The 22,766-nt window shown below is 34.7% G+C and overlaps 1 protein-coding gene across 2 annotated transcripts in view; it reads left to right on the top strand.

The window, feature by feature from the left end:
* Nucleotides 1-22,766, top strand: part of dgkb.L (diacylglycerol kinase beta L homeolog) — a 264,430-nt gene that overhangs the window by 90,948 nt on the left and 150,716 nt on the right. For both annotated transcript variants that reach the window (XM_018266819.2, XM_041565918.1), the window contains 5 exons: nt 11,212-11,328; nt 17,333-17,406; nt 19,791-19,865; nt 20,536-20,621; nt 22,362-22,451. In XM_018266819.2, the coding sequence (XP_018122308.1) occupies nt 11,212-11,328; nt 17,333-17,406; nt 19,791-19,865; nt 20,536-20,621; nt 22,362-22,451 (442 nt within the window). The remainder of the gene's footprint in view (nt 1-11,211; nt 11,329-17,332; nt 17,407-19,790; nt 19,866-20,535; nt 20,622-22,361; nt 22,452-22,766) is intronic.

Raw genomic sequence — 22,766 nt, 5'->3', positions numbered from 1 at the left:
TGAGACATTCGATTTAGAAAAACTCGGCAAAGATTCGGTTTCTACCTTGAACCAAAGCAGTCATAAAAATGATTGACAAAGGATTAGTTTGGTCTGAAGCTGAATTTCTCTGAAATGGTTGATAACAAAGGGGTTGATTTATAAAAATTCAAATATGAGTTTTACTGGAATTCAAATTTTTGATGGACTAGAATTTATGAATTAGGGTTTGCAAAACTTGAATGGCCGATATTTATTAAGTGCAAAAAATTGCAAAAGCTTGTAAGGTCATGTAGAAGTCAGTTGGAGTTGTCCTAGTCAGAATTTAAGCAATCTTTCAATTTAAGTTTTTCAAGTTTTTTGAGAGTTTGTAGATTCTTTTAAAATAATAGAATACTAATTCAATGTATTCAAGTTAAATTCAATTGAGAAATGTTTCTCTGAAGCTGTGTTGATGAAATGATAGTAAAATGAATAGTGATCAATCAAACAGAACAAACTAGGAGTGAGAGGGCATCCATTATCCATTAAAGATCATTTTACATTTGCAGATTTGCTAGGGATTCATCTGTTGGAATTAAAAAATAACCAATTTGGTTGGTTGTAATTGTCACCTGAAATCACATGCTGTAATATGACAACATGTATTTGTTGGCACTTTGCCAGAAGTAATGATGGGCCATACAGCTAAAATCCTCCAATCATTCTTATTGTCTTATTGTTAATTGCACTGCAACAATTGGCATTCGAAAATTGCTATTTTAAGAACTATGGGTCCATATGATTCATGTGCACATAAACTACCCAATGGCACACATACATGTTATGTTACATGAGCCAATTAATGGATAAAGCTCTGTCTTTTCTCACACATTTCTCACTGTTAGTCCACATTTTACAGTTAGAGCTGCAGTATTCCTGCTCAGAAACACAGAAAATACTATAAAATGGCAGCTCAAGGTAAAACATGTAAAAAGGCAATATTATCTATATTCCAGTTTGTTTTTTTTAAAAGGCCACTTGATCTGTTGGTTAAGTATTTATTCTGAGGCTATAGTTTTCTTTAAAAGTACAAAAGGACTATCGGGCAAGTACCTCAAGACACAAATGTAGTGAGCTGGACTAGAGTATGCAGCAATATTTCAAAACAGGAAAGAAATATAGCGAGGGAAGTTTGAAGATGGTGGAATAAATTGAAAAGATATGAACTGGTGAAGCAGTCGGTTGCACATTGTGAGAAGTTGAGGATAGCTTGGTGAGAGGAGGGGAATAATAAATAACATGAATTATGTAAAATTATTTTAGATTAAAAAGGGCAGTCTTGAAACAGGGGATACATAGTAGTTTGGGTAAGTGTTCAGCAAAAAAGAAAAAAAGACACATAGAAGAACCCAGTGGAACATGGAGGAAAAGACAGGTTTAAGCAAAATGAAAATACAGGATACAGGAGTTTTGTTGCCACTGGCAGGGTAGAGGTAATTACCATTCAAGTCAACTGTGACTATTTTGCCACATGCCTGCCAAGTGTGCCACGGCAATATTAAGTGACCTAGGATCCATTGAACAAATAAGAAGAAGGGGGTAGTTTAAGTGAAGAGAACTTTAAAGAGCTCCATGGTCTAGGCACTATGTATAGCACCTATCCATGTACTGTATCTTACAAGATCTTTCAAGAATGGAAACATCACTAAGGTTATAAAAGCCCAGGTTGTATTCACACCTATGCAACTACTAAAAATATAATCTCCATAGTTTCTATAAATTCCTGAAGAAATTTATATAGTGTACAACCATATAAGCTCTGCTGGTATTTCAGTAAAATTCCCAGAGTTTTGTTGCCACTGGCAGGGTGAAGGTAATTACCATTCAAGTAAATTGTGACCATTTTGCCACATAGCTGCCATATAAATGTGCCAAGTCAATATTAAGTTGCCTAGGTTCCATTGAACAAACAAAGAAGAAGCAGGGTGTAGTTTAAGTAAAGAGAGCTTTTAATAAGATCCATAGTCTAGGCACTAAGGGGCCCATTTATTAATCCTCCATTTTTGTTAGGTTAGGTTAGAACCTAACTGAAAATACACTGGGGAGGTTTATTCTGTGGTATGGTAACAAGTATGGTAGCCAGGTTCATTTGGATGTTAGTGGTAAGCATTGTCTGCCAATTAAAGTTTACATAATAAAAACATGTTAATAAATTAAATGTCAGCTTCTGCTTGATGCAGGCTTATTTATAGACTTGAAGAAAGAAGTGAACTTTCAGTTTTTTCCCCAACTGAGTTACTACTGTGGGCCCTAGTGGGGTATTAAAGCAGTGTCTAGTCATAACCCATTGTAATGAAGAAAGACAAATTGTGTTTAAAGATGTAGAAAAAAATAATCAAAACAAGTCTTCTTTTATACATCCATGGCACAATTAACTTGCCATAAGCCATATGAACTAAAAAAAATGTGTTCTTTAAAGTTGAAAAAGAGCCCCTTGCAAGTTGTGGTATACACTGCAGTCAGTATATGGAAATCTTATGAGTTGTTTAGTTTACTTCGATATCTGGTATTTCTCCTTATAGTTATGATAAATATCACCTGTCAGTACAATGCTTTTGCATGTGATCTAATTTCTCATCAAGTAAATCATGCAAAATTACAGGCTTTACACATCAGCACCTTACGCTGCCAAGATGTCAAGTGTTACTTGATTTCTGAAAAATAAATATTTCTTGTTTCAGTGCTTTCATCCGCCATGTACATGAATGTGATTGTAAACCACTCACACAAGACTCACAAAACCGTACCATTTTTAAAGGGTGAAAGGGAGTTTTGAATTCATTTTGAGTGTATATTGGTATTTATTAAATATACATGCATTCTTATCAGATATTAGATAATAAGATGCTAGAAATTATGTTTAGAATTACAGCTTCCTTAAACAGAAAATTAATTTACTATTTTTTACCTATTAATTGCATAAAAGTTTATAGCCTTTGACATACAGGTGCAGCCACTTTGGTTTGTCTGTTTGACACAGAATAACTAAACACAGATATCCCATTTATCTCATTTAACACAGAAAACTGCGTCACAACATCCCATCTAATTAAAGCATTCACCATTGTGAACAATGGTGCTTTGGTATGCTAATGAAAAGGTTAAATGCATTAAATGAGTTAAGATGACTTTAGATAGCACAGTTGATTCAATTAACTCTGAGTCATGACGCATTTAACTCACAAATCCAAGTGGCTTCATCTGTACATGCAGTAATTTTTTTTTTTTTTAATAATTTTATTTAAAGGACAAGGAAAGGCAAAAAAATAAAATCCCAATTTTACTTTCTTTAATAAAAAAGAAACCTATCTCCAATATACTTTAATTAAAAAATGTGTACCGTTTTTATAAGAAACCTGACTTTATGCAGTGAAATCCTCCCTTCATTTATTGCTGTGGATAGGAATTGTCAGACGGTCCCTAACTGCTGAGCAGGGAAACAATCATACTTATGAACAGCAGGGGGAGCCCCCGCCTTACTTACCAGCCATGCAGAATTCAAGCAGCTTTGTTTATGACGATCTCTAAGCAGCCCAGACCACACTGAGAATGTGCAGGGTCATGGTCAGGCAAAGATGTTTAACAAAGTTACAAGATGACAGCCCCCTGTGGCCAACTTTGAAAGCATAAATCATTTGTTTGATTAGGCTTTGTGGTGTAGTAAGTTCATGCTTATGTTTAGTATAAAAAATACAGCATTTCTAGCCTTATTCTATTCTATTTCCTTGTCCTTTAATGAACAAGATAGGTGACGTTTAGATCATTTTCCATATAAATCGTGTGTTGTAAAGGTAGAAAATGTAATTTCCAGGATTAAAGCTACATTTTAGTTATTGCCAATGAGAAACATTCTGTTTTTCAGGGTCCTGACAATTTTAAGACAGCAGTTACTGTGCCATATGTCACTTCTGGATATTTATATCAATAAAACTTGCTTTAGTGCATAGAGCAGCATGGATATGGTAGCACGGTGGTGTACCAGAATCATAACCATATACAGCAAACACAAAGATTAACTAAAAGAAGAGCAATGAATCTCCTTCAATGATTAGCTAAATGGCAAAACTCAACCACAAATAGGCATTTTCTCAGGGAATGATGAGTTATTTTCAAATTTTTCTTCCATGGTTGTCTGGCTATCTCATAAATTGTATCTAATAACAGGAGATATTTCTTTCCTAATAACCATTATGATACATGCTACTAGATGTTTCTATCACAGAGCCATCCATGGTTCCCTTTACTCAGCCTGAATATCAATCCTATATACTGTATAGCTGCTCTTTGAACCTTCTCACTCAGTTTTCCCATGGTTCCCTTCAATCTACCTCCCTATGGCTCCCATCACCCAGCCTATATGAGATTAATAATAGATCAGATTGCTATTGTAAAATCTGATATTGCCATTTGTTTGTGTACATCAGATGTGTAGCAACTGCCAGCTGTGGAACTGGAAATGCCGTCTGCCTCTCCCCATATTGTCACTACATGGAAATTTATAGGCTGCTGATTGTATTGAACAAAATATCAGTCCAGTGCAGATCACAATTTCTTGTTTTTTTTTATTCCAATTTTTGAAATCTTCCTGTTTACAGCTAGCAGTACTTAATCCTTAACCTCCTCTAGTCAGGAATCTGTTACCTCTATGGGAATCATACATTGCTAAGCATAGAGCTTCCTGAGGCTGGCAGCAAGAGGTTAATCGAACGCAACACAAAGACAAAACTTTACTCCAATCGTATAACTTCCACAAGGACTTGCATACTTTACATGAATTAAATATTCAAGTTTCTACTTCAATTTCTTTATGCTGCCTACTATATTAGCTGACTGTATACGTTTCAATCACATTTTAGTTTATAAACTAACTTAATGTTATCCAGTGTGTTACTTGAAAACATTTGACATTTATATGCATCATTTTTTCAGCCTCTGTAATAAGATACCCCCCAACAGGAGGTAATCCCTTTACAAGATATGTTCTATTTGCTGACACTGGAAGGGTAGATGTGATAACCGTTCAAGTCAGTTCCCATCATTTTGCCACAGGCTTGTTGAGCTGGAAATTGCCCCTCATGCCATTTTTCTTTGTTTTTATCAGCATTATAGGGCTTATCTATCAAAGGTTGAGATGAAAATTAATTACTTTCTAGACAAGAAAATTTTTTTTTTTCTATATTACATTTTTTGTCCTATTTCTGGCATCTTTTTGACAACAAAGTTTGGGAGCTCAAACCTCATCTAGCCAAACCAATGGCTACTATCACCTATCACACTGTAGGACACAGCAGGCCTGGACTGGCAATCTGTGGGGTTTGGCAAATGCCAGAAGAGCTGCTATAAGGTCCCATAGAAAGCCAGTATTTAGTGGGCTGGTGGGTGCTGTTTGGACCTCTATGTGGGTTGTTTGGGCCTCTGTGTACCTGAAATGCCAGGGCCTATTTTAATTCTCAGTCCAGACCTGGGACACAGGACTTAAATGTATTATAGCATGGAAAATTATTATTGCACGTTTTAATGAAAAGCACATAGGCTGGTGTTGTTTTTTCATTACTTAGTTGCTTGACCATACGTAAAACTTGTATGTATTATATGGTATCAGTCTAACGATTAGCTACCCTTGCAATTGAGAACTCCACTAAAAGACTAATAGTTTGAAAAATAACTGATCATGTTTAATATCTTGAATAAAAACAAATTAAAAGCATGCATGCTGCACCATGCATTTTCATAGGTGACTTTTATTAAATGATGAGGTATGGCACTCTGTAGTGCAGCACTTAGCAATGCTAATAGAGAATTAGACAACACATATATCACACAAATTCAGTAAGCAACAGCACAATAATCTAATGTGATGATGGAAAAAGCACATTAATTTGCCTAAAGTATTACAGTTCACTGAAAACCAAGGACATAATACACTTATTCTAGTAAAAGCTGCAGATTGTTTGCAATGAGTAGCTAACCAGGGAAAATTATATCCAGTTTTTACTAAACCCCCTTTTATGTCTAACATCAAACCAAAGTGAATTCAACACAAATGTCTTAGATCTTGTAGGTTTGTCATGTGGGGGTATCATTTATGCTTGAGTACATATGGTGTAATCTATTTCCAAGGAGTAAGCTAGCACCGGGAACAGGACACCTAAACAAAAAGGGTAAAACAAAATTGTGGTCACGATTTAGGCACAGGTCAGGGCAGAAAGCAGAATGGGCAGAAACAGGAATTAAGTCAGTAACCATATCATCAAAAGTGTTTTGGGCAACCCTAAAGTTACATAATACATTTGTCATGTCATGTGTAGCTGTTACAGTGCCAAAACTATTGTAAAATATTTAATACATAAAGAAAGTCTTCATATCACAAAAAGTATACAGTTTGGAAAGCGAGTATAGCAGGTTCTTTTTTATGATGATTTAAGATTTCATATTTTAAATAATGTATACTTAATCTGCACCGTAAATAACATATGTTGCTATTGATGAAGAATGTCCTTTAAGGTGATGCCTACAGGGAAATCTAACAGAAAGACATCATAAAATAGTATCAAGGGTAAACTAAAGAGCATTGTCCATCTACCAGGGTGTCAATTCAATGGACTAAGGAAAGCTATTAGACAAGGGCATGAGTTGGTAGTGCCGTCAATAAATAAGCCAAGATTTGGGTATACAGTGTAAACCTTTTATTATTTATTCTTAATAGTGACAAATAGTTGTATGGTCATATGAGAGCACATTTAGCTTGCTGGTCTTTAGTTTCAGTAAATCCAACAAATTATATTTTAACTCTGTTTGTGAGAAAACTAAATTAGACAAATTGTTAGTGATTGGTGAATTTATTCGCCAGGCGCGAATTCGGGGCGAATTTGCGCGATTCGCCGCCAGTGAATACATTCGCGAAATGCCCGCGAAAATTCGCTGAAAAAATTCGCCGGCGTCAAAATTTTTTTTTTGAAAAAACTGACGCCGGCGTCAAAAACGGGTGTCGGCGTCAAAAACGGGCGCCGGCGTAGAAAAAACAGGCGCCGTTTCGAGAATTTTTCGCCGTTTCGCGAATTTCGCGCGAAATTCGCAAATTTTTCGGCGAAGCGAAACGGCGCAAATTCGCCCATCACTACAAATTGTTATACAGCTGTGATAACATTATTGAAAATAAATTCTTCCTCTGTTAACATTAAATTACATTTCACCCAGTTAAAATCAATGGTCTCGGTATAGTCCCTTTGCATATCTAGATGTATTTTACATACTCTATCAGTTCTATCCATCTGAATTAGTCAAGTTTAGTTTGGTATAGAACTCAAGTTCCTCTTTCTAATAAAGTTTAAGTTGGGAGTCTTTCTTTCACATACCCATGAATGGCTTTGAAATTCATTACATTTTGTATCCCATGTTTTCCTGTCAATGATTCTGTTCTATAAAATCTCTCTCTGTATCTGTTGCTCTCACTCAATTTGAAGTGCCCCCATTTCTGCTAAAAATAATCACAGAACTCATGTTTATATAATCTGCCAATGAATCAGCTATAAGATGTGTGATGAAAGAAAAAAAATTGTGAAACTACAGAAAAATTCAAAATATAGTGAAAATTCACTAAATGCATTGGAATTGCATTCAATTGGAAAATTTCACCACAAAGCAACATTCGAGATGGAGGTTTTTGTTATGATTTGAGTTTTATATGGCAAAAAAAAATCAATAATTTTTAATTTAAAAAAATATATATATTTGACTGTTTTGATAAATAATAAATGTTATAAAATTCAAATGGCTAAGAAATCAGCCCCTTCAAGAAACAGTTCAGTGTAAAAATAAAAACTAGTAAAATATCTTATTGTCCCAATAAAAAAAGCTTGAACAAACTCCCATGCCCGATTTTGCCTTATTAATTAATAAATTAACACGATTTAATCGAATCGGTAAAAAAAAAAAAAAACAAGCTAAAACCCGGATCGTACGATTTTTTTGGGCTTTTTTTCTGAAAAGCTCAAGTTTTCAGGTTTTTGCCCGGAAACCCCAAAAAAGTCAGATTTTTGAGATAAACCCAACGATAACTTAAAATTTAGATAGGTGCCTCTCTCATTGACTTATACTGGACTTTGACAGATCTGAGATGATGGAAAATTTTGTGATAATTGTAAATTTAAAAGTGTCTTAGATTATATTTTCCTTTAAAAATTAAGTTAATGCAATCCTTTCTTACATTTCATAGAGACTTTTTCCCAAATAATCATTTACCACTTACCAGTTTTTGGCCTTTCATTCCCACCATATATTTCACTGACTCATCTGGAAGAAAGTACAGATTAGGATAAAAATATAATTTTAATAGCCCTTTTCAACCAATGGAATCAAAGCCCTTAGCACTGATTACTGATTGATGAAAAACTTGTACTCAAAAAGCCTGGGTTTACAAATATGTTTTGAGTCTGCTTTTAAAAACTTCAAAAGATGATACTTCTTGGACTGTGTATGGCAGAGAAATATTGTGGCTTCTGTGTGATAAAATGCACAAAATCTGGGTACCTTCAGTTTTCCTGAGTCTCCGAAGAGCAGAGAGAATGAATGTCTAGCATAACAGAACAGAACACAATTTCCTGCTTTGCAGCTCTCTAACTCTGAGTTAGTCAGCAACTTGAAGGGGGGGCCACATGGGACATAACTGTTCAGTGAGTTTGCATTTGATCCTTAGCATTCAGGTCAGATTGAAAAGCAAACAATTATGACCCATGTTGCCCACCCTCAACCCAGCTTAACTAAATATATTGGAAACATTTTTTATTTTGCACAGCCTATCTATTTACCCAGTTTTAATTTTTATACTGAACACGTCCTTTAATTAAAAGAAGAATAAAGAACCAAACTTTTACATATTTCTTTATTGTGTTTGATTTTATTATTTTTTTTTAGTAGCCAGATACATGACTTTTCAGGTCTTAGAGGCAGCGATCAAATTTCCTAATAGATGTCAGCTACAGTTTATTGCTATCTCTTTTATTCCAGTAACATTTTAATTAATTCATACTGATTGAATAAATGTACATTTAGACTAGTTTCTTAATGAGGGCACGTTTAGTGGAAAGGTTGTACATCATCCTGATATCCTGTGGGTAATTATATCCTAATTATATGGTGAGAAAAAGAGTCTATAACTCAGGGCAGCTATTGTTCATAGGACCCAATTAAGAATTACATGCACATAATAAAAGTTCATGATGAGGTTGACTGTCAGTCAATTTAAAAATCTTTGTAGCAATTGAATCACAGTACAAGATAAGTGTGCTATGCTTTAACAAGGTTAAATACTGTCAGGAGATACATGAAATAAATAATATTTTACAAAAAAATATACCAGACTGATACATAACTATCAATTACAGTTTTCCATACAGGGATATAATTGGTTTGTTTCGACTCACCAGCCAGTTATGTGAGTCAATATCATTTTCTGCAAATGTTTAATTGCAGAATCAACGAAAACATAAACATTCATTACAATTACAATTTTTTTAATATATGTATGGGATTTATTATCTGGAATGCATGGGGCATTCATGGTACAGGTGTCTGTAATATGAAGCACAATGCCTTAAAAACATTTAAAAAAACACAATATTGTTGCTGATGTGACTATATAATAGCTCAGTTAGAAACAAGTACAAGAATATTTATTTTTTTGTTGACAAAATGCAAATCAAAATTTGAAAAGCTATTGGTTATAGGAGAACTCTGTGGGAAATTATATATTTTGGAGCTTTCTTAATAACTGTTTCTAAGCCTTACCTGTACTGCCATTGTACAGTAATTAACTGTCAATGGTATTGACATTTGGTAGACAGATGATATTGCAGTTAATCCTTATTCATGAACAACACATTAAACAAGGCAAGATGATGTGTGGGAAAGCATTAAATACAATCATAATTATTATATAAGACAAAGAAAAATATCTAAACATTGTCTGTAATAAAATCATTAAACGTTATACACATAGTAGCCACTATAATTTTTACCATACTGCACCAAATCCATAAAAATGAGATTTAGGGGGTTATTTACTAAAATCGAAATTTATCTTATTGTCCCAATAATAAAAGCTTGAACAAACTCCCATGCCCGATTTTGCCTTAATAATTAAAATAAGCACAATTTAATCGAATCGGTAAAAAAAATCTAGCAAAAACCTGAATTGTACGTTTTTTTGGGCTTTTCTTCTGAAAAGCTAGAGTTTTTCAAAAACTCCCCAAAAAAGTCAAATTTTTGAGATAAACCCAGCGCAGACCACGATAACTTAAAATGCCTCTCCCATAAAAATATAATTTTAAAAGCCCTATCCAACCAATGGAATCAAAGCTCTTAGCACTGATTACTGATTGATGAAAAACTTGTACTCAAAAAGCCTGGGTTTACAAATATGTTTTGAGTCTGCTTTTAAAACTTCCAAAGATGATACCTCTTGGACTGTGCATGGCAGAGAAATATTGTGGGTTCTGTGTGATAAAATGCACAAAATCTTTGAAGAGCAGAGAGAATGAGCTGGTTAGAGTATCAGGAGTTCAAGTAGATAAACAGGGCCTTAGTTATTAAGAAATTTAAAATTCAGAAGAGAAGCCTCTATTTAAATGGGAGCCGGTGTAGAGAACAAAGAATTGGTACTATATGGCATTGGTGGTGTTGATGGGTGAGTAGCTTGACATTTTGTACCAAATGGTAGACCATAATACAGATAATTGCAGTAATCCAGTCTTTAAGGATACAAAAACCTGGATAAATGTTGGCATATCCTATGCTGAGACTAGTTTTAAATCCACTATCTGTACTCCCAGCCACCTTGATATTAGCCTCTGCCCTCCAAGTACAAGTTCATTGTCTTCTCTGGGGTCAGAGAACCCAGCCCAAAAAGTTTACTCATCCCAAATGATGACTGTTAAGTTTTTTTTATTTACTAGAATGTCTTTTTATGAAATAATATTATTTACAGTCACTAGAATATCTTTGTATCAAATTATACTGTACTGAATGTGTATTGTAATGCAAGACCTTTTAGAGTCATAATATTATCTTTATATCTTTATATTGTGTCAAAAATTATTTTTACTATGCAAAGGAAGATTGAAACATAGAAACTCTGTTCTTTGCCATGTTTTTACTTATCCTTTTTTTTTTTACTTTATACTTTCTTTAAAGGAAAGACAGTCAACTCTAAAGAGAGAAAAGAACTGTTCTCAACAAGGAAACAAATGCGGAGAAAGAACAAAAATGCAAAGAGCAAATTCTGTAACAGTGGATGGGCAAGGTCTTCAGGTTTGGCAGCATCAATACTAAGCATGTGTTTTGATATACATCAAATCTGTTACCCTGGTTTCGCCCAAAGACTGTTGTAAAATAAATAGAAACATAATTGAAAATGAAAAGCCTTAAACAATAGAAAACATGTTTTGTGGGTCTATCAGAGGCCAGAAGATGAAGCATGGCCTAGTTGCATTGGGGCAACTGATCTCAAAAAAGCTAATTTTCAAAAAGTTACAGATGCTATTCAGAATAACTGGGATTGCACTAAATCCAGTTTTAGCCAAATAACATGAAGGAACCAAATCCTAATTTGCGTCTGTAAAATTAGCAAAATCAAGGGGGAAAAATGGCGATTTCCATTGTCATGTAAACTATATGTGATTTTAAAGTTTCAGATTTGTTTTGGCCAGGCATTTGGGCTTGGTTTGAATGGACTCTGGGATTTGGTACATCACTAATAGATATTGAATCACATAAAACTAAAACTGATAGGTGGCATAGACTCCTTAAAGAAGTTATTTACTGGCTCTTTTCCATTTGCAGGCTAAGGAAAATACTATAGCATTCCAGTGTTTCATTCATAGACTTAAACAGTACTATGTTTACACTAGTGTATAATCTTATGCCAAAATTATAGTGAAATTCCAGAAAACATGATTTTAATTTTTAATACTTTACGTCAAGCTGTGCCAGTTCTGGTTTCTGCAGAAAAAAGAATAATGATATAGGGGTTCATTTTCAGACAGATGCCAGTTATATGTACACTAATAATTGTATAATGTTGCAGTTATTGCACCTGCTGCTGGTGCAGAGGCAGATTTAATGGATTAGTTGGTGCAGAGCACAGAGATGTGCTATTTCCAGGGGAAAGGATTTATTTATGCATTAAGTGCCTTTCGTTCTATATGTACCTTGTATCTGATGGAACACCTACCTCTGTGTTATAAATTCTGTGCAGGTAGGGGCGTCCATGAAGCATACATAAGTGACAGTTAGCAATTAGCCATCAGCCAGTGACACAACTATACTCATTCATTGTGCAGTATAATGTACAATGGAAAACCATTTAAAAATAAATCTTCAGAATAGTGAAGAGAGATCTTTGATGAAGCAGCAATAGATATTGGGACATTTATAGGATTGTAACACTTGATATTGTATTCATCTGGGGGGGGATAAATTCTGTTAGAATGTTGTCTGTCAGATTATTAAGGCCTTGAATTCTGAATGTTTGAGGAAACTTACCTTAATATAGATAATTGAGTTAATTTAAATAAACATTGTATGATCCTTGTAACTTTAGAAAATAACAGTAGATAGTATGTCAATCATATTATGTTTTTTAAAAATGATATAAAGTATAAAATATTAATGACAGAGCTAAGGCTCTATAACAACAAAATGCATATTTATTTAAATGAAATAGGAACAAATCTAACAAACTGTTAATATTTCCAGACAAAAAATCATTAAAGGACACATGGACAGAAATTAAATGCATGAAAATATATGGGTAAAAGTGATAGAGTTGTAGTTATTAAGTAGAAACATGATAAATAGGAGCAGTTCTTTTCTTATAATAAGCACTGATGTAAGTGAATGGGAAAACTGAAGGATGACATATTAGATATTATAAAGAATCGTAAAGACATTATCATAAAACCCATTGCTCTGTCTGCAGTGTAAGGCTCTAATTATAAGGCAATAAAACGTGATGGTTTGGCGATGCTTCCATGGTCATTATTTGGCAATGACATGCTATCTACACTCAGTGTAATGATTTATAGCAATTAGTGCCATTTCTATTCTTCAAGATTTTATAGAAGCATAAAAAAATCTGTTTTATCTGGTCTTATACAATTATACATTGTCTGGTAATAACACCAATGTCAATTGTTGCAATATTTTTCAGCCTTAGAATATTATCACATTACTGAAATGTCAATGTTAGTACAAGCAGCTTCACATAAAACAGTTAGAATATACTTAATGGGAATAAAAAGAAGAATGTAACTGGAGAAGGGGCAAACGAACTGTGACCTTTAAATCACTATACACCAAGCACTAAGGCTATCTTTATGTGTACCAAAAAAATATATTTGGATTTTACACATATCTGCAATCTGGAAGATTGCTTGTTGAGTGTCTGCTCCACACAAATATGGTTTGATCAGCTCCCCTTGCTGAAGGCTCAGGGCAGTGCACATGGGCCTCTTCCAGTACTTGGTGAGTTACATGATTTTCCTTTGGGACCCTCCTGTACCATTTAATTACACCAAGCACTCACCTTTGCACAGTGGCACAAAATGGACCCTTTCTTAGCTCTTGCTATGCATAAGTGTACCATTCATGGACAGATCCAGCACATTGTCCTCCTTACTAGTGACATGATGAGCTGATTTTTTTTTTATTTGCATGTTTCGGAAAAACCTGAGACTCGATAAGGCTAATGTGTAGAAGAAAACACGATCACAATGAAAATCACATTGGGATTTAACTGTTTTTTTTTTTAAATAAATCAAAACATAACTTGAATGTTGAAAATATAACTTCCATTGATTTTTCTGGAAGCTTGAAAGTTTTTTTTGCTGCTGAATTCGTTTTACTGTAATTTTCAAGATTTTTTTAAATTGATTTGCCTCAAAAATATACGTTGAAAAAATTAGAGATGACATTTTTTTTGCTATGATTTTCAAAGAAAAGCCTCAATTTCAGATTTTAATAAATAGGCCGCACTGAGTATTTTTTTTATCTGTTCTCTTATGTTTTTGCATATACTATGCATGAATATGTAAATATGTTGAAACCAGTATTATAATACATTTGAAAAACCATTCCTGTATACTCCTAGCAGGTCTTTCATTTGATCTTAATGTGAAGTGATTCCCCATGTCCCCAATCTAAAGAACTGAAGGAATCACACTGTGTTCCATAAAATTAGCAACTGCATAAAGTAACATTTCATTGAGCCAAGGTCTTGGAGCAAAACTAGTCTTGGCCAGATTGATGCTGTCTACCTTCGTTTAGGGATATGGCATACAGTATATTCTGTCACCCTCCAAAGTGGACAGCAAAACACTTGAATATACCTTTGCAAATCACCTGTGGTAAATAGGGATGTAGCGAACTGCCGATTTGGTGTTCGCGAACTTCGAACACCCGCTAAAATCATCGATTCGAATGATCGAAGGATTTTAATCGTTCGATCGAAGGATTTTCATTGGAATCGAACGATCGAAGCCATTCGATCGAATGCTTTTCATTCGATCGAATGCTTACAATCGTTCGAACAAATGGAAATCGTTCGTTTTTTAGCGGTCGAAGTAATTCGAATGGTCAAATGGTCGAACGATCGAACGCGAACTCAAAATGCGAACGTTCCCAAACGTTCGTGAACATTCGGCGGACGCGAACGGTCGAAGTTCGCGCGAACTAGTTAGCGGGCGAACAGTTCGCTACATCCCTAGTGGTAAAACATCTGAATGACATAAATTCTGGAAATTGCCTTCTTCTGCATCTTCCGGCACTTAAAGGGGAAGGAAACCTCGTCGGCGCTAACCCCCCTCCCTCCTCCCGTGTATTGCCCCCCCTCCCTCCTCCCCCCTGGCCTACCCCTCCCGCTGGGCAAATGCCCCAAACTTGTTACTTACCCTTCTGCGCAGGTCCAGTCCAGGGAGTTCACAGGCGACATCTTCTTCCACGTGATCTTCTTCCTCCTTTGACCGGCGTTTTGGCGCATGCGCAGTAGGAGCATTTCGCCGGTACGGATCTACTGCGCATGCGCCAAAAGTCACACGCATGCGCAGTAGATCGTACCGGCGAAACGATCCTACTGCGCATGCGTCGGTCAAAGGAGGAAGAAGATTGCGTGGAAGAAGATGTCGCCTGTGAACTCCCTGGACTGGACCTGCGCAGAAGGGTAAGTAACAAGTTAGGGGCATTTGCCCAGCGGGAGGGGTAGGCCAGGGGGAGGAGGGAGGGGGGGCAATACACGGGAGGGGGGGAGGGGGGTTAGCGCCGACGAGGTTTCCTTCCCCTTTAAGCAATTTAAGTGCACCATTGCCCTTACATTAATGACTACTTAGTTGAAAAGGTCAGTGAATAAGTGCATCTCTCCCTACCTAACACTGCACATGTGCAAGATTGTTTAATAAACTAGGGGCACATAAAAACCAAAAATAGCAGGGCTGTCCTGGTTTCATGGCAATAAAAATGCAATTAGGGCAGTCCTGCTTATACCAATTGTTATGTGTCCTTGGCCCTTATTTAGTGGCAGGTATCCATAACACTTGGGAAAAAATGATGTAAGCAAATTGAGTTTGCTTTGCTTGCTGACAAAGTACATCATTTCAAAGTTTAGGGAAATAATATAGGAAGGATAAATGTGAATCAATTTTGCATATTGTTCAGCCTTTCTGTTTTTCTGAGTTTTTTTACACCTGTAAATGAAAGAATCACAACCTTGGATTTTTTAAGAAAAGGAGTTTTAGCTTTGGTCATCATACCATTTTCTGTTAGTATTTATTACTGTACATTTATGCACATTCATCTTATTTCATTCTAGCTGTGCAGAATAATGATCATGATTATTACTTCTAATTAGAGTAAGTAATAGATCATGTACAACCCAAGGATGAGACTCATTAATTACACTTGTCCATAGGGACTTCAGTTACAAGTAGATACGTACTTTGTCTTTGTCATAGTGAGCTTAGTTTAGAATTGGCTCAGGCAGAAAGTGTTAAGTTTATTGCAATTGAAATAAATAATCTAAAATTGATTAAATATGAAAAAAACAGACTCATCGATACTTGTTCAGTATGCCTCAACTAAACAAGCATTAATGTGGAAATAACATCAATCGCTTGTAATTAAATTCAAATAATTTTAGGAAATGAAAAAAAATGACTTGTGTTAGCTATCCTTATGACAATATTAATAATTATTTTTCTAGATAATATTTATTATCCCATGAAGCTCAAATACAAAATTGCCCTATTTTGCATTAAATAGATTTTTCTCCCACAGTATTCTTCTAGAATAGACAATGACAGTATAACATATGTTCAGTTCAGTTTCTTAAGCTCTAGAATGTTTTCACTTAGGGGCAGATTTAATAAAAAAATTTGAAATGGGGAATTGTAAAGTAGTAATGCTTTTCTGACAGGTATTTCTTAATAAATTAAGACATTTATCAAAGCAGATCAATGTGTCACCTATTCTAAGGTGTTCACCTGCAATGAGCAGTGTAACACCATTCTGTCCAGCCTGAGGTCTGTGTCAGTGCTGAGCTTTCATACCCCAACAAATTTTCACCCCCAACAATAAGAGAGTGTTTTGTTAGAATGAGCTTAATGCAAGTTAGTGCAAGTTGCCATTTCCCAGTCACAATGAATTCTTTTAGCAGATAATAACTTGTTAAATCCAAAAGGATCAGTATTTTTTTTAACAAGCATTATCATTATTACTACTCAGTAAAAAATACCCATTGTTTATACTGTAAATCAGGGCTTTAGTCTACTGCCAGATGTGGCTGTTTCTTCAAATGTATATAAAACTACCAGTCCAGTATCTTTCTACATTAATAGGTGCTGTATTGGCCTGAGTGTAGACAAACAAAGTGGATTCTGGTTCAAAAATGCCTACATACATTTTCAAGCCGTAATCTGTGCCATGTGTCTACACCCAGGCTGTTAGTGCCTTGTTAGTGTAGAAAGATGCAGGACTGGCTGATTTATATACATGTTATCTTGTGTTTTACATGATAAGGGCCAGTAATAAGTGCTATGTTAATTTAAATTACTATTTGTATCTCTTATTAATGAGTTACAAGGCACCTCAGGAGCTGATAACTAGGAGTGACTGAGTCAGGAATGGAAGGATTTGTTTGGATGACCCATGAATTTTCTCCTCCACTAATAAGGGAATAGAGAAAACTGTAAAAAAAATAAGAGGGCTGAATAAAGCTTTACAGATTTCAGTAACCTTTTTTGCTGATTTTTCTGTTTCTTTGCAGATTACTCCGATTTCAGGAACACATCCACTTTTAGTTTTTGTAAATCCAAAGAGTGGGGGGAAGCAAGGAGAAAGGTATGCTCTGGTATATTACTCTAATGTTGAAATATAATTAATACTGTTTATTTAATTGGTTATGTTTTGGAAGACATGAGTGTTAGTTTTCTATTTAGCTTCATTTTGGAAAAGAACCTTTCATGTCAAATATTTCTTTATCCGTGATTCCTACTTAGGGGCAGATTCACTAATGGGTGAATTGGCTAACGCTAGCGACTTTTCGCCAGCGTTGCTACCCTCAGGGACATCACTAATTCACTAATAGTTGCCAATTCACTAGCGAAGGGGACCATCGTTAGCGTTTATGCGCACTCTACCGCCACACTTTTTGCTCTGGCGAGCGATTGTTACTCCACAAATTCAGTGGATTCAGTGTGGATTTTACTGAATGTTACCTCTTTTCACTCAGCCCAGACGAAGTGGTTAAAAGAAGCTAGATTTCCTCAATCTTCTGTCACTTACATCATATCCTGTGTGCCGAAAATGCATTAAAGTTTCAAAAACACTGGCAACCTTTTTTTGAAGCAGAATTGCCTGCAAAAATTCTGACTTAAACTTTTTTTGTCTGACAAACTTTTTTGGGTAACCGGTTTTCTCCAGACATTTCATAGCATATGGAATATTCATTTTACAGTGGGCTCATGTGTAGGACATTATATTAACTCTCTTGTCTTTATTAAGGTTCCCTCGACATGTATTTGAAAAAGTGGTAATTTCTAACATTTTCGCTAGGCACAAATGAACGCTAGCGCATCTTCACCATGAAATGCTCTCACAGTGAAAAGTTGCCAGTGTTTGACACCTGGTACTAAACTTCACATTTTATAAAATTATCGTATTCCAAATGCATTTGCGCCTGGCAAAATTGTGCGAGGTATGGCAAAGCAGTCGCTGGCGACAATTGGCCCTTTAGCGAATCTACCCCATAATTGGGACATGGGCCCACGTTCTTGCTCTTTTCTAGACAGAAATTATTGTGCAAACATGTCAATAGGTCACTTTAAAAAAAGTACTGAGTTATTACAAGACTTGAATTTGTGTACAGCTTTGTTTAAAAAAACATATATGTAGAGACCTGTCACACAGACATGCAAAATTATATAATAAAAACCCTTTCAAATTAAAGATAAAAAATTACAAATTAAACATTTAACCCTGTTAAAAAATGTATTTAAAGATCTCAGCTATCAATTACCTCTATTCCACTAGCATAACAACTTATCCCCACCTCGCTCCTTACTGTCTTTAATATCACATAGCCTGTTCCAGGGTGCAGGCCTTACTTTCTAGCACACAGACATGATTTAAGTTTATGCAAAGGTTGCCTACAACTTCATCAAAATGGCACCCGTCTGCTTGCTGTGAACACGGATTCCAAATGATGGAGACAAGTTTTATGGCTAAAGTTTTTTCTGCTCCATTAACATAACAGAAGGGGATTTGGAATTATTTTGTAAGTTAAATGGTACCTTTAACTCATCTAGACATTAAGGGAGTTATTTACTAAACTCTGAATGCAAAAAGCATGACAAATTTGTGATTTTTTTTTTGTAAAATCAGACTTTTAAAAATCACAGATTTTTTGGAATTTATTAAACCCCAAGGATGGAAAAGTCCGAATCTGAAAATTCGGCATCTCAGACCTGTCGAGGGTACCAGTGATTTTTTGATGTATATATATCTCTTTATGGTATAATATGAGTACTGATTCAGATAAGATACTCGCTCAGGAACAGAAGGGGGGAGGCATGAAAAAAAAGAATTCATTAGAACATAAAAATTGTAAGGTTCATTTGTCAACAACTACATTAATAAAGCCCATCTTATTTGGATTTAATCTCTGTGCTATTAAACTGCAGTTGTTGATATACTTGTGTCAGAAGCCTACATATAGTGCCTGTATATTACTTGGTGACGTTGAAACCAATGTGCATTTCAATTAAATGTTTATTACAGAGGAAGCTCAAGCCAAGGCCTTCTATATCACTTTCTTATCAGAATTTAGTGTTTTACATTTTGTACCCTGAAACATTTTCCTTACAGCACAGCTAGGTTTCAATATTTGTTCCTGATCTATTGCCTAGGGTGTGTTGTTGCATTTCCACAATTATTATCAATATACCTAATTTTACAACACAGTATTTAATATATGAACAGCAAATAGGATCCACATAGATTGTTGTGATTTTATTCTATTTTATGGTTATGAAAAACATTTTTCACCCTCACATTTTCTATCACATTAATGAATTATTTATGAAAACCATTCTTTGTTAGCGGAGATTAACAAATATATATGAAGTGTGGATTGTGTCTTTATTGTATTATAAAAGCTAATAACTTTATTTTGTCATCATATCAACTATTAGTAAGTTTTGTTCCAATATGTATTTTATCTGCAGGATACATAGGAAATTTCAATACCTTTTAAATCCAAGACAGGTTTATAGTCTTGCTGGAATTGGACCTATGCCAGGGTAAGATATTTTACACAGCTAATCAAGATATATTCATATTAGCCTTTCCTTAATACTAGTCATGATAATTGCAGTGTTGCCAAAAAACTGTACTACTGCTCATATTACATTTTTATGCTTAATAAAAAATGTTCATTATTGGAGTAGGGTTTGGCCATTTAGACTTGACTACCCCAATGACATTTTTTGAGATTTCTTACTTCAAATTAAGTCTATGGCAGTGCCTTTTAAAATTCTGTTTGTGTAGGTTATGGGTTACTTGAACTTGAAACCACTTTGCTAAATGTTTATCTTTTGATAAAACAAAGGGTTCAATCCATAAACCTAAAGCTTTTGTGGTGGAGTCTATTTCTCATGAGTGCAAGTGCTTTATCCTGTGATACTGCTCCAATTAATATTCCTTATGTTCCTTTTCAAAATGTGAAGCCAAAAACTTTGCCTGCTCAAAAAGGACACAATTCAAAACAAAAACTTACATTTTAGTCTTCAGTGATTTATATGTTAAAGCACTTTAATATTCAATACATAATTGTACTCTTGAATAAATCACAAGTTCCAACAATTTTTATTATTGTGGGAAAATGGTATCTTGATCTGCAAATAATGTTTTTTTATGACTTGAAATGGTTATTTACGTTTTGCTAATATGTGCATTGATTTTTTCCCCCAGATTAAACTTCTTTCGAGATGTTCCAGATTTTAAAGTTCTTGCATGTGGAGGTGATGGAACAGTTGGTTGGATTCTAGATTGCATTGGTAAGTGGATACTTAAAACGACTTTCCTACAATACTTTCTCTTTCTTACCTTCACTGTTGTCCAGTGGAAACTTATTGTTTCCTGGCTATGTTTAAAAAAAAAAAAAAGTTTGTGTGCACATTTAAAACTTGTGTGTGCATTTTTAAAAACTCTGCACTCAGGTCACTATAAATGCAAAATGTTGTGTTTTCACAAGAAATTCTTTGTATGGTCTGGCCTCAAAATTTGTGTGCCAAAATTCACAGCTTAAAGGAAACATTGTCGGAATTTTTCCCCCTCTGAGGCTAATTGGAGAGGCTTCAATGGGGGATTTTTACCTTCCTCTGAATCAACTAGCAGTTAGGCAGGTTATTTAAATAATTAAGGATGGACTTGATGGACGTATATCTTTTTTCAACCTAACTTACTATGTCACTATGTTACTATTTTGTCAGTTTTTTAGCAGTAATGACACTTACTTGAATTGGACACATTTTTGCATTGATTAAGACACTTGACTTTATTTGGCTATTTTGGCACTCCTCCACTAGAGTTTGCAGATAGGAGCATCTGGTGTCACCTGCAAATATGGAATCCTTGCTTAGTATATAAATCTCACTGATAAGAACATTGATGATGGATCATGTAGCATAAGTTTCAACTGAACAGCTCTTTTATTTGTCACTCACCTGGTTTTTTAGCTATTATTTTATGTTAAAAAAAACTAAATTTAAGCCTCTACAGGCTTTTATTGATATCATAGCTGCCTTGAAATTAACACATTTTTGTTTAACATGTAGGGGCAGATTTATCAAGGGTCGAATTTCGAACTTAAAAATACTTCGAAATTCAACAATCGAATTGAAATACTTCGACTTCGAATACCGAAGTCAAAGTTTTTTCCAGTGAATTTGGGTATCCTGCGGTCGAAGTAAAATCATTTGATCGAAAGATTAAATCCTTCGTTTCGAAGGATTTCAGCGATCGATCAAATGATTTTACTTTGACTTCCAGAAACGTAGAAAAATGCTCTAGAATGTCCCCATAGGCTAACATAGCACTTCGGCAGGTTTAATTTGGCGAAGTATTGAAATCGAAGTTTTTTTTAAAGAGACAGTACTTTGATTATCAAATGGTCGAGTTTTCGAACGATTTTACTTTGAATCGAATTCGAAGTTGAAGTCGTAGTATCCTATTCGATGGTCGAAGTATCCAAAAAATTACTTTGAATTTTGAATTTTTTTACTTCGAAAATTCCCTCAAATTCACTTTGACCCTTGATAAATCTGCCCCATGGTGTTAATAAATGAATAGTAAATATATTTTGTTAGGTACCCATTTTATTGCAGTGAATCAAGGAATATGGAATATCTGTGTGGCTTGAAGGGATGTACATACTAGCACCAGTATGTTACTCCTTTAACACCCAGTTGGCCAAAAGTAGAAACAAGTATACAGTAACTATCAACAATATGAATTCCCTATGCCAGTATTAATTCAATTACTATAACAGTTATGCATATAAAAAAAATTATAAATATAATATGCATATGTTATATATATATATATATATATATATATATATATATATATATATATATATATATATATATATATATATATATTAATATTTTAATATGCTTGATAAAATAAGGTTGTGTGTATGTTTCTGCCCAAAAATTAAAGTATGAATGTCATAGGTTTGTGATTGAAGTGTATCTAATGCCAATACATATCTCTGTTTTTCTTTTTTATAATAGACAAAGCCAACTTGACCAAGCAGCCTCCTGTGGCTATTTTGCCTCTTGGTACTGGCAATGACTTAGCAAGGTGTTTAAGATGGGGAGGAGGTAAAATACATTTTGTGTTTTTATTTTTATATATCAGGGCTGGTTTATCAATGCTCGAATTTTTAGTGCAATTCAAGTTGCATATTATTTTATCTTGCGAGGTCATGTAGAAGTCAAAGGGAGTTGTCCTAGGCAAAATGTAAATTAATTATTTGTTTTTCAAATAGTTTGAGCTAAAAATGATAAGTAAAACATGAATTCAAGGTATTCAAGCTTTTCCCCACAATTTTACTAATGTAAGTTTTTCATATTCAGATCTTTTAATAAATAAGCAAACATGTGAGTTTTTACATGGGGAGGCCCATTTATTAAAGG

Source organism: Xenopus laevis, chromosome 6L (assembly GCF_017654675.1).
Source record: "Xenopus laevis strain J_2021 chromosome 6L, Xenopus_laevis_v10.1, whole genome shotgun sequence".
Lineage (NCBI taxonomy): Eukaryota > Metazoa > Chordata > Amphibia > Anura > Pipidae > Xenopus > Xenopus laevis.
This window is presented reverse-complemented; position numbering and strand designations above follow the sequence as displayed.